At 44.0% G+C, this 17,187-nt stretch overlaps 1 protein-coding gene across 1 annotated transcript in view; it reads right to left on the bottom strand.

The window, feature by feature from the left end:
* The window catches only part of kif20ba (kinesin family member 20Ba), a gene marked incomplete in the record, with an annotated part of 92,764 nt that overhangs the window by 75,053 nt on the left and 524 nt on the right, over window positions 1-17,187 (bottom strand). Inside the window, 5 exon segments of the mRNA XM_034236199.1 lie at window positions 2,917-3,101; window positions 4,351-4,489; window positions 5,880-6,002; window positions 9,258-9,347; window positions 10,896-11,004. Coding sequence (XP_034092090.1) covers window positions 2,917-3,101; window positions 4,351-4,489; window positions 5,880-6,002; window positions 9,258-9,347; window positions 10,896-11,003 — 645 coding nt within the window.

Here is a 17,187-nt window from a genome sequence, read left to right as displayed (position 1 = left end):
GTCCCGGGATTGATGCAATTGTTATTTGTTCCTACTCGGAACCGAGTTTTGCTTCCCAACCCTGCCACTTATTATAAATCCATGGTCCCCGCCCCGCCCCGCCCCGCCCCGCCCCGCCCCGCCTAACTGTACAGAAAGCGGCGAGATGCATTTCCTTAGGAATCGACAAGCAGAACCGAAACTAACATTTCTAAACGAACAATGGCGGACACGGACAATTTGCGGATGAGTTCTGCCTTTTGTAAACTGAATTTATCAATAATTTGTCAATAAATCAGGGCGAAAAACGTCACTTGTCCGCCGGACAAGTCAATTGAAAGATCTACTTGTCCGATATTGTAAATAACACGTCCCGGACGGTGGGACGTGTACTTTTTCGCACACTGTGTAGGCTATTTTTATTTTATGTTCAGCACTTTGGCTCGACCAAAAATCGTTTATAAATGTGCTATAAATAAAACTTGATTTGATATATGGGCAACTCTCCACCTATCAGGGGAATGGAAGGTTGCCGTGGCATGGTAACAGCATGGTAACAGCATGGTAACAGCATGGTAACAGCATGGTAACAGCATGGTAACAGCATGGTAACAGCATGGTAACAGCATGGCAACATGATGCTCGTGCCTCGCCCCCCAGGTCAGCTGCAGCTCATTTGCCACAGAATCAGCCCTTGCAAAAACAGGGCTGGAATAGAGCGAAATGAGGCATGGCTCAAATGCATGAACAGTTTGGTATCACAGATAGGGGTGTAACGGTTCACAAACATTTCTGTTCGGTGCGTACCTCGGTTTTTAGGTCACGGTTCGGTACGTTTTCGGTACAGCAGAAAACATGATCACAAAACATAAAATATATATATATATTTTTTAATTATTATTAAACTGAATATTCACTCAAATAAATACAAAATATAATAAAATAAACATTAAGGTGCATTTGAACTGTACTGTACTAGTTCCTAAGCAGCCAGCTTGACATTAGGACTTGCTTGTCATTGTATTTTCATGTTGTTTAAAGAAAGATGAACTTGTCCACATTGCTTGCTGAAAGGGCAGATCTGCTGGCACTAACAATGTCTCCTGCTGTAGAGAACACCCTCTCTCTAGGGACAGAGGTAGCAGACACAGCCAGGTAGCGCTTTGCTAACATGGCAACATAAGGATATTTGGCGTTTGTAATAGCTTTGGCTCGGTCTGAACTCTCTGCGAGTGGTGGAGGCTTACATGCTAGCGGGAGTTGGGTTTGCTACCGAACCGAAGGGCCCGTACCGAATAATTTCGGTACGGGTACGTATGCCGTTACACCCCTAGTCACACACATGTTTTGTATAGGTACGGCCCTATAATATATCATTCAAATATAGCATGATAGGTCCACTTTAAGGCTGGAGGTGCTGCTCTGCTGAATACTTTATTATTTATCCACAGCAGCAATTGTGAGATTTGCAAATTACTCCTCAGCTCACTGCGTTATCCTTCATAAATGCAGGGGTAGCCATTAAGGGTAAAAAGCCACTGGCCCTCCGGGCCGGTGGAATTGTATTATCACTGGCCCCACCATTGTAACCACTGGCCCGGAGCTTTCGTCCAAAAAAAATCGACTAATAATGAAGAAAATTAACACATTTGTTGCAATAGTAATTTATGCACTAACTACATTACTACTTGTACTACAACATTTGAACAATCAGTTCTTCCTCCTTTTCCTCAATTGTTCATATTTGGTTTATTAAAATAATGATATTGTGGTCATTGTTAAAACATGTCAGCTATTATTATGAGTATTATTATTTGTATAATGCGCTTTCTGCCTTCCTGTCATCAGGAGTTAGAAATGTAATGGCTATAGATTAGATTAGATCCTTCATTATCCTAAACTGCTGGGACATTTCGCCAATACCTTTTATATTTTCTACTCTTCACTTACTTGTCAGCATAGGTCTGCATTGATGTACAGAGCCGACAGAAGACCTTGTTTATATTGGCATCATATTGAGAGGCGCAGCCAGTGACGCGTCATAAAACCAGGAAGTAAGCTGCTGGTTCCCTCGACAGAAAGCAATGGGATTTATTTCTCCACAGGGTTTTGGAAAATAGCTGGAAATAAGGTCTGTGGAAAACAAACCTGTTTGATAAATGCACGTTTTGTTCAGCCGGATAATCTCCACATGTCTACCCTACTTTTATCATTTTCGAATCATAAATCTAATCGATAGACTATAAAAGGGTTTTAGGACGCGTCACTGCACCACTAGAAGCCAACTCCAACAATCAAGCTGGCTGAAACTTTCTCTCCCTCTTCTTCTCATGCTCCCTGTCACTCTCCTTTAACTCCTCCGGTGACTTTCTTTTATTTGAAGATTGTTTTTTGCCCGGCGCTTGGCCGGTTACCGCTGGTATTAAAAACATTTTGGCGAATGGTTAGGTGGCGTGATAGTCTGTAGTGAAAGAGCAGGCTCCCGCTCACGGGAGCCTGCTCGCGCTGCGATCCGCAGAAAACAGCTGTTTGCTTTTCACCCAACAACGACAAGCGACTCACGAAACGCTATGTTGTAGCGTTAAGAAACGAAACAATTTAACTAAATTGCTAGTCAAAATACCAATACCACAGGAAACGTTTTTTTTTAAACAATATTTTTAGTGGCCCGAGCGGGCAAGTGGAAAGTACGTTATGCTGGCCCGGGGTGTCTAAATAGTGCTTCCGGGCCAGCGGGCCATTTATAATGTCGAGCCCTGAAATGACTGTTCTCAATACCATCTCTAAAAAAAAAAGTCATGTAAGCCAAAACAAGACATTTCAAAAACTCATTTTGGTCGACAACTACCTTTAAGAGCCTTACGAGTGTCTCTCAGGTTGTCTAACGGAGTCTGAATGCTGTGCAGATTAAAGACTGGAGGATACTAGATGTGCTACCTCTTTAAATTGTCTGAAGAAGCGTATCTTGAAGGCGGCTTCCTCGGCCTGCTGCTCCGCGTTGAGTCTGGTGAACTCTCTGCATCGCTGAGGTTTGATGCTCGTCCCGTTGAACACCTGCTCACCGATGCTGCTGAAGATAACATCCAGGGTGCGGGGCAGAATGCCAGCATCAGCATCTGGACCTAAAGGGAATGTTGTTGCATTGTTTAAAAAGTGCTTTTATCACTATATCTCAGGAAGGAATGACGGTCTGTGTTGTTCCAGAAATGTTTCAAAGGTGGTTAGACCTCAGGGCTGGAGTTGTATTGCCCGATACAGTGTTTCCCACATATCTGAAATATACTTGAGGTGATGGGCTCATGAACTGTTTGCCGGAGCGAAACCCTGCTATAGCTACACAATAAATGAAAGGTATTGCTACACTTGCAAGATTTCATATTTGAGTTGCTTTGGGGAGCATTTTGGACTGTAAATAGTTATTGCAAAAAATCTCATATGCTTAAACAAGGTGGCGATCACAACTTTAGAATTTACTTTCAGCACAGGCAGGGCAGACGTTCAAAGTAAATTAAAATAATTCAGAGTTGTGTCTGCACCAGGTAACGGGGGCACTGTGCCCTCAAACCAAAATGCAGATTTCCCCCCCGTAAAATGTTAAAGTGATGCCAGAAAACAGTTTGTCTGTTTGTCAAAAAATGTATAATTACTCCAACAATATGAAATCTTTTACTGTCCTTTTTTCTGTAGAGGAAGTTCAAACCGTAACTCTGGATTTATTTGTTGTTTGAGGTGCAATATATGACCCGGCAGCTTTAAGACATGAAGACACTATTATTTTCCGCTTCGCTCTAATGCAGAGTTTTCGCCGGAAAGTGGGCGGGACGTAGTTTTGGCCGTGAGTGACGTTAGCGCCCTAATGTTATATTTTCCTAGAAAAAACGTATAGATTCATAATTAAAATATTAGCCTACAGAACAGCTTACAGAGAAGAGAGAACATCAGATCCACTCAGAATTTTATAAAAAGTGAGAATTTTGAAAAGAAAGTAAGAATTATGTAAAAAGTCAGGATTAAAAAAAAAATTTTAGGAAAAAAGTCAGAATTTTCCAAAAAATAAGTCAAGTTTTTTCTAAATAATGAGTTTTTTCTAAATAATTTAGAAATGTATTAAAAGTCCGAAATGTTTAAAAAAACGTCCGAATTTGGAGAATTTTGAAAAACATAGAAGGAAATAAAATGGACAATTGTTTAAGAAGATAATAAGGGCTACTTGTAAAATAAACCTCATAAAGCAGATTCAGGCAGTAGGCGTATAGATTCACACTTTACCTGTTATCCTACAGAACAGCTCACAGAGGACATCTGATCCTTTCCAACAATCACTATATACTCCTTTTAGTTTCATTTAAGATGTTAGAAAGTGGAACGAACCTAAGAATGTGAAGGTCTTGCCGGCGTTGGTGACCCCGTAAGTGAAAACCAGAGAGTTCCCTCCCTCCAGGACGTCTTTCACCAAATCCTTCACTGTTCCCTGGAAGAAGTCTTTCTGTGAAGTCTCAGGACCATAAACCTGGGGAAGGGAGTATTCATTCAAAACATCATTTTAGGGTGTCTCGAACTTCCAGCCCATTAGACCAGTGCTTCTCAAACTTTTTCATACCAAGGACCACTTAAAAAAAAACACAAAACAAACCGTAACTGGATTTATTTGTAGTTTGAGGTGCAATATATGACCCCGCAGCTTTAACGGCCCGTCCACACAGCGGCGTGCGTTGAAAGCTTCACCATTCACTGTGAATGGGGTGATGTCACTTTTTGCCAAACTGCATTGTGGGAAGCGACGCGGAGCTTTGCTGGCGTGGCTCGCAGCAAAAATTGAGCAATGTTCAACTTTTGACGCCTCGGCAGAAGCGTCAGCCAATCGAATCATATGCCAGTACAAGCTCTATCCAATCAAACCGCTGCTTGTGTGTCAGGGGCGGGAGATTCATGCGATTGGTTGTTGGTCGAGTTTCAGACACGCCCGCCGGCGAGCTTCAACGCACGCCGCTGTGTGGACGGGCCGTTAGACATGAAGACACTATTATATTCCGCTTCGCTCTAATGCAGTATTTTCACCGGAAAGTGGGCGGGGCCGTACTTTTGGCCTTAAATGATATTAGCGCCCCATACTACCTTTTTTTTACACACACACACACACACACACACACACACACACACACACACACACACACACACACACACCACACACACACACACACACACCACACACACACACACACACACACAACACACACACACCACACACACACACACACACACACACACACACACACACACACACACACACACACACACACACACACACACACACACACACACACACACACACACACACACACACACACACACACACACACACACACACACACACACACCTTAACCTTCTCTATATCGCCTCGTTCACACATTAAATCCACAAGCATTTCCTTCATATGTGATTTAAAATGCTCACAGGTTTTACACCTCTTATGAACTGTAGTCTACATTTATTACGGAGTTTATGTCCGAGCCAACAGACTCTCAGATCCTTGGCTACCGAGAGAAATGCATGAAGTATCCAAAACCTTCGCTGTGGATTCGCTGTAATAAAATACAGGGCCAAGTTTAACACGAATTCAACAGTTAATTATTTACACTGTTCCATTTATTTAGCATTGTTCACGCACTCATTGCCACCTGTACTTGTCAGTTTTAAACAATGTGACAAACACTTTTAATTTATTATTTATATAGTTCAAATGTGAAATGTTACCAATGGACTCACGTGGACCACACTTTGAGAAACACTGTTAGACTAAAATGCATCGTATACACGTGACGATCAAAAGGAATACATTTTGAAGTACAGTAAGCTAATATTGTCTACTACACTTTCTTATCTGCCAGGAAACACAGACCTGGGAGAACTGGAAGCGTTGTCCAGTTTGAGGAAGAGATTTGTCCGAACTATGCCTCCCTGAAAGGGACAGTTTCGGAGGCTTCAGTAAAGCTGTGTCCGGGGGCTCAATAGTCACACAGTCCTGTTAGAAACAAAAAAGAGGGAGAAAGACAGAAGAAAAAGGAAATCCGTTTACCGTGAACATTCTGCCTGCTATCCTTCAGATGTATTCAAATGCAGCAGCAGCTTCTTATGTACATTTCCCAAAGACATTGAAGTGACTTATTTTGTTATATTTGTAAGGGAAGCTTCTGCAGCAATGGAGAGTCAGGACTCAGAGAGACACGAGGAGAGCTGGAGCTTTGATGTCAAACACTGGACGTTTATTGCAAGGATACGGCCGGAGAAATTCACATCACAAATCACACAGTCAAAGGTTCTGCCTAGGGATGCATACCGGTATCACCGAAATACCGGTTACTGGTGGCTACGGTATACCGTACCGAAATCAGATCCGGTTTCGATACTTTAAAAAAAAAAAAAAAATTTTTTAAATTAATTGTAAAAGTGAGTCCGTGGCCCGTGATGGCGGGTGTTATAAATTAGATTGCATAATTGTTTTTCTTCATATTATATGTATTTTTTAGGGATGCACGATATTGGTTTTTTGAAACCGATACCGATAACTTCCTGCTTCTCAAGACCGATACCGATAACCGATAATAATATAATATATATATATATTAAATGTTCCTGTAGTTTTTGCACACCTGGTGGTAAAACAAAGACTAGTAGTGAGCAAATGACATGAGCATTACTACTATGAACAAAACAAAGCCAAGAACAGTTTTGACTCTCGTCAAGCGCCATCATTTCTATGATGAAGTTAGAGATCGTTTTAGCCCTGGGGTCGTCTCTGGCAAACTTCTTGCCTTTTTCAAAAGCCTCGTCGATAGGTAAAAGCCCCGGTGCCTTTGCAGCTGGCTTTGGATTCGCCGCTAGTTTAGCAGCGCAGGCGTCTTCGTACGCTTTTAACACACCATTGTAGCGATGGCGATGTTTCAGGTGACTAATCAGGTTGGAAGTATTATAGCTTGTTGCCTTTTTCCCTCCTCGTGGAACTTCTGCATTTGTTAATACAAATAGCAAGCGAACTATCTAACTCTGAAGCTTTGAAATAGTCCCATACTACCGGCGACATGTTTGTTTACTGTCCTGGCTTCACGGCCGCACACCATTTACGTCACAGCCAGGCATGAGTTAGGGAGCGCTGGATTTGTGAAGAACTCCCCTCTTCCTAAACCACTAATACCACAGTACTGGCAAAACGGGAGGAGCCGGGTGAAAAACAAGCGCCCCTCATCCCAATCCACCCACACCGCAGTATTTTTTTCTTTTTTTTTTACCCAAAAAATATATTGTATATTATCGGGGCTATTAATACTGGTATCGGGTTTATCGGGATGACGTCATAATTCCTAATATCGGACCGATAATTATCGGACCGATAATTATCGTGCATCCCTAGTATTTGTCATTGTTTGTTCAATACTAGAAAGGTAAAAGTCCCACAAATGAACTGATTGTTTTCTCTCACCAGTGAAGGCAAATGTTGATTTTAAAGATGAGATTTGTTGTGATCTCATGACCTTTATTCTATTATGTATTTGTTCTCTAGTCGAATCTCAGGTTTAACATTAATTGTAACGGTGCTATAACGGTCTGTTTGCATTGACAAGATGTGCTATTCACGCGGCACACCTGATGTGCTATAAAAGATATTCCATAATCGGTTTTCTTCATATTTTTCATTGTTTGTTCAGAACTAAAAGGTCCAAGAAGTCCCACAATTGAATTTAATATTCATTTGACATGTTAACTGTATCGTAAAGCGCTTCATGGGAGTAATTGTGGGATGATACATTTTCAAAGTATCACGATATGTATCGGTATCGTTCAGTGGTATCGGTATCGTAAAAAAGTAAACGATATGCATCCCTAGTTCTGACTGCACGGGTGGGTTGCCATGTCAAATCTGAATAACCTCTCTCTCGATAGACCCTTTAACTAGTTTACAGAGAGTCAAATCCACATATTGGGGATGGGCGTAAACATCTGCAGACACAGGAGATGTCTCTCACATCTGTGGAGCTTAGAAAGCCAGCGTTCTCACGGTCGTAAAACCCCCTATGTCCGCTAGGTCAAGCCATAAAACGTATAGTATCAACATACGACTGCATTAACACAACTCCTTACGGAAGATAAGGAGCAGGGCTGATCGTAAATGTCAACACACAGAAAATGTTTAAATATTTAGAAGTAAAGACAGAATTATTCTCTAACAATATTGATTTTGTGCTTTTATTTATGTCTTAATGTGTGCATATGTATGCGTTGATTGTGTAGGATATATATTTGTATGTTGTATTCCTCTGGATTGTGGGAACCGGTATTCCGATCCCTCCGTCTGGACAAACTGAAAGACTGACAATAAAGTTGACTTTGACTTCTTGCGTGTAAAGTAGGGATGGGTATCGTTAAGGTTTTAACGGTATTACTACTTTTATCGATACCGCTTATCGGTCCGGTCTTTTAACGGTACTCTTATCGGTTCTTTTGGAGAGAAAAGGTAAACTAACTAAACAAATTGTGAACAAAACTAACATTGCTTTTTATTTAAATTAAATACATAATATTTCACATCAAAATAAACAACAATGTTTTAACAAATCGTATTAAATAATCTGATAGATAACAGAATAGCTGAAACTTTAACAAACTAAATACCTCAGTTTCCTCTAATCATTAACCCATGTTTGTATAATGTGAGTTAACTCCGTGTGTTGCTGCTAGCATACAGAACACCTGACGTGGAAACGTTACACGTGGACGGAGCTACAGAGCTGCTAGAAAGACAGTCGAACCCGGTGCATTCCTCCGTCTGCATGTGGAGCACTTTTGATAAATGTTCAGACAAACTGCTCGTGTTACCGCCCTTACATGCTGAACTCTGCACTTTAGGCAACGAGCATCGAGACGGGTAATGTTTAACCACCTCGGAGCGCGTTCTCTCCGCCATCTCCTCCGTGTGTGTAGCAGCTGCCTGTGTGTAAACTGCCCCGCCCCCTCGCAAGCAGGCGGGAGAGAGATCGAAAATACTAAAAATAATCATGGACGCATTTTGCAGTCTTTTTGCGTATTAGAAACGGAGTTGGCGAAACTAAAACTGCAATATAATGTGTGTGTAGCAATAATACACATGACATATTTTGTAGTCTCCAGTACCGATAAAAAGACCGGTAACGTCGGAGCTTAGCGGAACCACGGTCTTTAATAATTCAGCCCCGGGGCCCGTTCCATTCGGTACCCATCCCTACTGTAAAGTATTTGTGTTTACCTGAGACTCTCCATTGTGGCTCTCTGCTGCGCTGAAGGGTCGGATGCGGAGGTAAACCTTCAGGTGTTCCTGCTCGTCGGCGCTGGAAAGCTGCACAACACATCAGGATGTAATCACAGCGAGAGGACACTGAAATGCTCTAGATTCAAGATGGGAGGCTTTATCGTCATGTGCACAGCAGCTACAGTGTAGATAAAAGCTCCAACAGAACAACACCAATATATCAAAGGAAATGGAACAAATAAAAGTTAACAATATTTAAACGATATATACCAATATGAACAGGAGGTCCTTGCTGTAATTGTTCAAATATTTATTGGACATTTAATGTGGAAGATTATGGAGAAAATCCATCATCCAGCGCAAAAATATATTAGAGTTGATATGAGGTGTCGGCACTCTGGGTCAAACAAATCAAGTTCTTATCTTTAAAATCCCTCTTTTCTCGTTATTCTTCCACTGCTGCTCAGAAACACAAACACTGCTAAATACCTGATGGATTACACTTGGATAGAGCCGCATATTAGCTCCTATGACACGAATGTATTCATAATTTCTGGCAATACTAGATTAGATTATTTCCTCCTTTCATCAGTGAAACTCGAAAGGGATTTTAGATATCCAGGACCCAGGAGTTCAAAGCTTTTAATCTCAATCTGATCCGATCAGATTTTGAAATCTCATTTGTCGTGATCCAGGATCAGACAAGTCGGCCAGATGTTGTCCCTGGAGTTCAAAGCAATTCAGGATAGGATCACGACTTTTCAAGATGACTAGATCCTGAATATCAGTGCGTTAATCCCACCGAGCGCCATCTAGTGGACATGAGAAATACTACAAGGAAGACAAGAGGCCACATTGCAGAGACATCTATTGTCCGCAATTACGTTTGAAAGGTGATGACAGATGATGGACTTTTTTTTTGTTGAAGATATTTTTTCTTTAATCTAAATTACATTTGTGATTGACAATCTTTGTTGTGATACTTTTATGAGCATAAACATTTATGTCATCAACATTTGGTTGAAAACAAAACAGGCCACAAACGTGACCAAAAATGAAAAATAAAATGTATTTCCCATGAAGGCTAAACATTGTGTATTATTTCAGTTAACAAACTTTGCCATCTAATTTATATTGAAACATATTTTATATTATTATATTATAATAAATGGTACAGTACATGTTGCTCTGGTAATCCTCTGGAAACCCACCCCTCTGGTGGGATCAGGATAATCCAGTTTTTTGGGATCAAACTGATCCCAATCCCTGTGTTGTCGGTTTGAACCCGTTTTGAAGATTTGATCCAGATTAAAGCTTGGATTGGATTTCCTGATCTGATATCAAAGTGATCCTAATCCTGTTCTTTGGTTTTGAACTCCCCAAAATCCAAATCTGATCTGATCTGACAGGGATTAAATAAATAAAATATTATTATTATTAAAAGTGTTGAACTCCTGGGCCCTGGAGATATATTCATCCCGTTCAAAGTGGATCAGACATAAAGGAGGTGTGTGCGTACTCCTGTAAAACCACCACTGATATTGAAGCATATAATAATATAATAAACACATTTTGACCCTAATAATGAAAAGTGACATCACTATCACCATTATGGCAGAAGTATGTATGGTTTACCTGTGGGTAAGTTAATGTGGCGAACTCTGATACGAGATCTCTCCTCAAGTCTTCCACCACCACATGGTCCCGTCGCTCAGCCTTAGTGTTCAGGCACGATTCCATCATTCTGCAGCACAAAGATCAGGAGTAAACAAAAGCACCATCAAGGTTTCAAGTATTTTATTAGTCATACGTACATAGCTGCAGTGTAGCTATGACGATGCAAACTTAGGTCACAGGCTCCTCCGACAACAACAGCTGTCAAAGACAACATGAAGGGAGTAACGTTAAGTCTGGCCGACTGAGCGAGTTAAAGTACGGTTAGCTTCACATCAACAACTATTTTAACTCATGTCACGCCCTTCAAACATTCGTATGGCACTGGATATCATCACGTTTACAAATGGTGATGGGAACTTGGCGTAGCGATTATCGTTAAGCAACTCTTAAAGCAGGGGTGGTGGAAGAACTCAGATCTTATACTTACAATTCAATCAATCTAAATGTTGTTACTTATTATTGCAGGGCTCGACATTAAGGACTGCCCGATGGCCCGGGGCCATCTAGTATTTAGCTCGGGCAATGAAGCCTCACCTGCTGGTTGCCCGATCGGGCAATCTATTGTGCCAGTATCATGCAGCTCGCGGATCAGTAATGAGAGACCCGACTGTAAAACTAAACTTATCTATAACTAGTTTAGGTAGTTTGAGAGGTAATTAAAATAGCTACGTGTGATATTCTATCCTGAAGTGTGTTTTGTCCGCTCACCGCTGCATGTGATTATGCAGAGCTGCGTGTCGACTCGTCAGCAGCAGCTGATCTCTCTCTCCCGTCAGATTAGACTTCACTCGCGTTTATGTCCATATCGATCAGATCCCAGCTAGTTCTAGCTAATGATATGACTACCTGCTTATTAAAAGACACCTAAACAATAAGTGTCGCTATTAACCGGGATGAGGCCAGCAAAGTATAGCGCAGCATTATGCATTTGTTTACATGCCCACCGGAACCCCGAGGCATTACCAACAGATCAACGCACAATCAACCCATCCAGGACATCTCTTTCTCCACATTAAGTGTTAGACATTAGAATTGACTATTCTCGTCTGTCACATACTCTTCTTGTCTGTCACATACTCTTCTTGTCTGTCACATACTCTTCTTGTCTGTCACATACTCTTCTTGTCTGTCACATAAGTGGCGCAACTGAAGCGGTATTGCGCTAAAGGGAAATTATTTTGACCGGACATTTTGACCGAAGAGATTTAGATTTGCCGGCTAACGGGAACTCTGACGTCGCCATTTTGTGTGCTTGGCGGATGCGCTCGGCTCCTCTCGACTGCTGCTCGGGTCTGCTCGGTCAGCTTCCGGATGAGGAGGCATTCGTTGGACCAACTTACAGTAGATAACATTACAAACATTTTTAACAGGGGTCATAATAGTGTAAATAATGTTTGTTTTGGCAGTTATAACTGAATGTAATGTTTTCTACTTTTTTACATCTGGGAAGGCATTTGCCTTCATCAGATGGAAAGTGTCTTGACCAACAACTTAAGTATTTCTTATAGCTATGCAGGGCATGAAGCGAGCAAACACAAACAAGAACAAACAAACAAGTGAAATTAAAAATAAAATTGAAATTGTACAATATAATATTGTGGTGGTTCATCTTATAATTCAGTCTAGAGAACCAGACAGCATCTAAGACCTGCAACAATCTAAATTTTCTAGGGGGACGGAGGCCCCCCAAACCCTTCGTGCGTCATTTAGTCCGAGCGCATTTTTCAGGGCAATCTCTATTGGGCTCAGGGCCATCTGTAAATTAGCTTAGATGGCCCACAGGGCCATCTCCCAAAATCCTTAATGTCATGCACTGTATTGTAAAGCCATTTTGAGTCTATGAAAAGCGCAATAGAAATACAATGTTGTATTATTATCATTATAAGTAAAAGTACAACAGTATAGGCATCAACATATACTTTAAGTATCAAATCTAAAAGATCTCATTATCCAAAGTCGCCATTTTCGGTTAAAGTTCAGTTTTTATTTTCTATTTCGAGATGTTTTATATATTATGTTTGTTTATGTTGTACTTTTTTTCATTTTCACATTGTGTGCAATGTCTCGTCTGCATGCAGCTGGGACGAAAACACTTCCCTTTCATAAAGTATATCTTCTCTTAAAGGTGGGGAAGGTCATTTTGGAGAAACCAGCTCGAGTGGCTAGAATCTGAAAATACACAGACGGAAAAATGTGCCACTTCCTCACAGAGCCCCTCCTCCAACACACACGAACACGCACATGACCAATGAGGGCAGAGATCAGTGTGTGCCCCGATGGAAGGCTGACAGGCAGGTAGGCCATCCAGTTACTTTAGCCGGCTCAGATGATTGGTCGAGCTTTTTACAGTACTACGGCTTCAACTGATGATGTTTGTTATGGATTTATTGTCAAAGCACTTCAGATATTCATTGCTATCGGGATGTTCAGACAGGGTTTCCCACACAGACTTTACTTGGGCGGGCCGCCCAGGTATCTCAACGGCCGCCCAGGTATCTCAACGGCCGCCCAGGTATCTCAACGGCCGCCCAGGTATCTCAACGGCCGCCCAGGTATCTCAACGGCCGCCCAGGTATCTCAACGGCCGCCCAGGTATCTCAACGGCCGCCCAGGTATCTCAACGGCCGCCCAGGTATATTTCGCAACCCATTTAGCTTTTTTTCTTTTCATAATTTGTCTTTTTCGTCCGTGACCACGACGCCATCTGCGATCGATTAACTTGTGGACAATGATCCCTCGCTCTACGCCTTCTGTACCTAGTCCCGGACTGGCCATCGGGAAGACCGGGGGGGTTTCCCGATGGCCAGTCCTGTTATGTGGCCTGCCTCACACAGGGAGACTGGCTGTCTACATGATGTGGTCTGCCTCACACAGGGAGACTGGCTGTCTACATGATGTGGTCTGCCTCACACAGGGGGACTGGCTGTCTACATGATGTGGTCTGTCTCACACAGGGTGACTGGCTGTCTACATGATGTGGCCTGCCTCACACAGGGGGACTGGCTGTCTACATGATGTGGCCTGCCTCACACAGGGGGACTGGCTGTCTACATGATGTGGTCTGTCTCACACAGGGTGACTGGCTGTCTACATGATGTGGCCTGCCTCACACAGGGAGACTGGCTGTCTACATGATGTGGTCTGTCTCACACAGGGGGACTGGCTGTCTACATGATGTGGTCTGCCTCACACAGGGAGACTGGCTGTCTACATGATGTGGTCTGCCTCACACAGGGAGACTGGCTGTCTACATGATGTGGTCTGCCTCACACAGGGGGACTGGCTGTCTACATGATGTGGTCTGCCTCACACAGGGTGACTGGCTGTCTACATGATGTGGTCTGTCTCACACAGGGGGACTGGCTGTCTACATGATGTGGTCTGCCTCACACAGGGTGACTGGCTGTCTACATGATGTGGTCTGCCTCACACAGGGAGACTGGCTGTCTACATGATGTGGTCTGCCTCACACAAGGGAGACTGGCTGTCTACATGATGTGGTCTGCCTCACACAGGGAGACTGGCTGTCTACATGATGTGGTCTGCCTCACACAGGGGGACTGGCTGTCTACATGATGTGGTCTGCCTCACACAGGGTGACTGGCTGTCTACATGATGTGGTCTGTCTCACACAGGGGGACTGGCTGTCTACATGATGTGGTCTGCCTCACACAGGGTGACTGGCTGTCTACATGATGTGGTCTGCCTCACACAGGGAGACTGACTGTCTACATGATGTGGTCTGCCTCACAGGGGGACTGGCTGTCTACATGATGTGGTCTGCCTCACACAGGGAGACTGACTGTCTACATGATGTGGTCTGCCTCACAGGGGGACTGGCTGTCTACATGATGTGGTCTACCTCACACAGGGAGACTGACTGTCTACATGATGTGGTCTGCCTCACACAGGGTGACTGGCTGTCTACATGATGTGGTCTGCCTCACACAGGGGGACTGGCTGTCTACATGATGTGGTCTGCCTCACACAGGGAGACTGACTGTCTACATGATGTGGTCTGCCTCACACAGGGTGACTGGCTGTCTACATGATGTGGTCTGCCTCACACAGGGGGACTGGCTGTCTACATGATGTGGTCTGGCTCACACAGGGGGACTGGCTGTCTACATGATGTGGTCTGCCTCACAGGGGGACTGGCTGTCTACATTATGTGGTCTACCTCACAGGGGGACTGGCTGTCTACATGATGTGGTCTGCCTCACACAGGGAGACTGGCTGTCCACATGATGTGGTCTGCCGACATGGCCACTGTCATACAGATCATAAATCAAAGCCCTTGATTGGTCTCTGTGTGTGATTCAAGCTCGGGATAACCTCAGCTCAGGGAAAGGACTCTGAGGGTTTAGATAGTTAACTTAGTCTAAGTTCTCAGTGGGTCTCAAACGGTTTGGTCACCATTTATGTCAACACATATTTCCATTTGAGGGGGTGGGGATTAGTCAAATATGCATGAATACAAAATAAAAAAGTTAACTAGGGGGAAAAAGGTAAGATACACTTTTAAAACTTGTTGAGAGCTAAAACTAGTCTTTGCTGCTGCCTCAAAGAGGAGCAGGGGGAGAGGGGGGAGACAGGTGAGGGGGGAGACAGAGAGGAGGGAGACAGGAGTGAGAGAGAGGAGGGAGACAGGAGAGGAGGGAGACAGGAGAGGAGGGAGACAGGAGAGGAGGGTTCAGGAGAGGAGGGAGACAGGAGAGGAGGGAGACAGGAGAGGGGGGAGACAGGAGAGGAGGGAGACAGGAGAGGAGGGGACAGGAGAGGAGGGTTCAGGAGAGGGGGGGACAGGAGAGGAGGGTTCAGGAGAGGGGGGAGACAGGAGAGGGGGGAGACAGGAGAGGGGGGAGACAGGAGAGGAGGGAGACAGGAGAGGAGGGTTCAGGAGAGGAGGGAGACAGGAGAGGAGGGAGACAGGAGAGGAGGAGACAGGAGAGGGGGGAACAGGAGAGGGGGGAGACAGGAGAGGAGGGAGACAGGAGAGGAGGGAGACAGGAGAGGAGGGTTCAGGAGAGGAGGGAGACAGGAGAGGGGGAGACAGGAGAGGAGGGTTCAGGAGAGGAGGGAGACAGGAGAGGGGGGAGAGGGGGGGGTTCAGGAGAGGAGGGAGACAGGAGAGGAGGGAGACAGGAGAGGAGGGTTCAGGAGAGGAGGGAGACAGGAGAGGAGGGAGACAGGAGAGGAGGGAGACAGGAGAGGGGGGAGACAGGAGAGGAGGGAGACAGGAGAGGAGGGAGACAGGAGAGGAGGGTTCAGGAGAGGAGGGAGACAGGAGAGGAGGGAGACAGGGAGAGGAGGGTTCAGGGAGGAGGACAGGAGAGGGGGGTTACAGGAGAGGAGGGAGACAGGGAGAGGAGGGTACAGGAGAGGAGGGAGACAGGAGAGGAGGGAGACAGGAGAGGGGGAGGAGAGGAGTGTTCAGGAGAGGAGGGAGACAGGAGAGGAGGGTTCAGGAGAGGAGGGAGACAGGAGAGGAGGGAGACAGGAGAGGAGGGAGACAGGAGAGGGAGGGTTCAGGAGAGGAGGGAGACAGGAGAGGGGGGAGACAGGAGAGGAGGGTTCAGGAGAGGAGGGAGACAGGAGAGGGGGGAGACAGGAGAGGAGGGTTCAGGAGCACAGACACACTCAACTATAAATGAACCAAAAATAATGAAATAAACAAGTTTCAGTGTTTTTTCATCTTGGAAATGGGATGTTATTGGTTATGGCCATGATTTTATGATTATTGAAATGTATACAGTTGTGTTTCATAGGTGTTCCCATGTGTTAGGAGCCATTACGGACAGTGCCTGGAGAGACGTGTAGGTAAAGGTGTCTTGCTCAGGGACACCTGGGTAGCACTTGGTCTTTCTAGGAATTGAACTGGTGACCTTTCAGTTCCCAAACCAAGTCCTTATTTAGTAACTTACGGAAACTGTCTTGAATCAGCTTGGTTAACAACGGTTGGTTATTATTTTGGATGAATCAGAAAGGTATCTGTGTCTATGTTACAGTACATGTATTAAACGGGGTTTCTGTAGAGTGGGTGTTCAGTGTTTTTCCCTTTGAGGTTGTATATTGTTTTATGTGCCATGTGATACAAAGGATAAACCACAGAAAATGTTACAGTAACCAAATTAGGACACGTGGTTATTGAATTGTTCTATTAGTCTAATGCATCGAAGAGAGATGTAATAATAATATATAATAAGAAGCTCTATTTGTATAGCACCTTGTATACAAGACATGCAGTCTA

This window comes from Gymnodraco acuticeps, unplaced genomic scaffold (genome assembly GCF_902827175.1).
Source record: "Gymnodraco acuticeps unplaced genomic scaffold, fGymAcu1.1, whole genome shotgun sequence".
Taxonomy (NCBI): Eukaryota; Metazoa; Chordata; class Actinopteri; order Perciformes; family Bathydraconidae; genus Gymnodraco; species Gymnodraco acuticeps.
The sequence above is the reverse complement of the archived record's forward strand: the minus strand, read 5'-3'. Positions and strand labels throughout refer to the sequence as shown.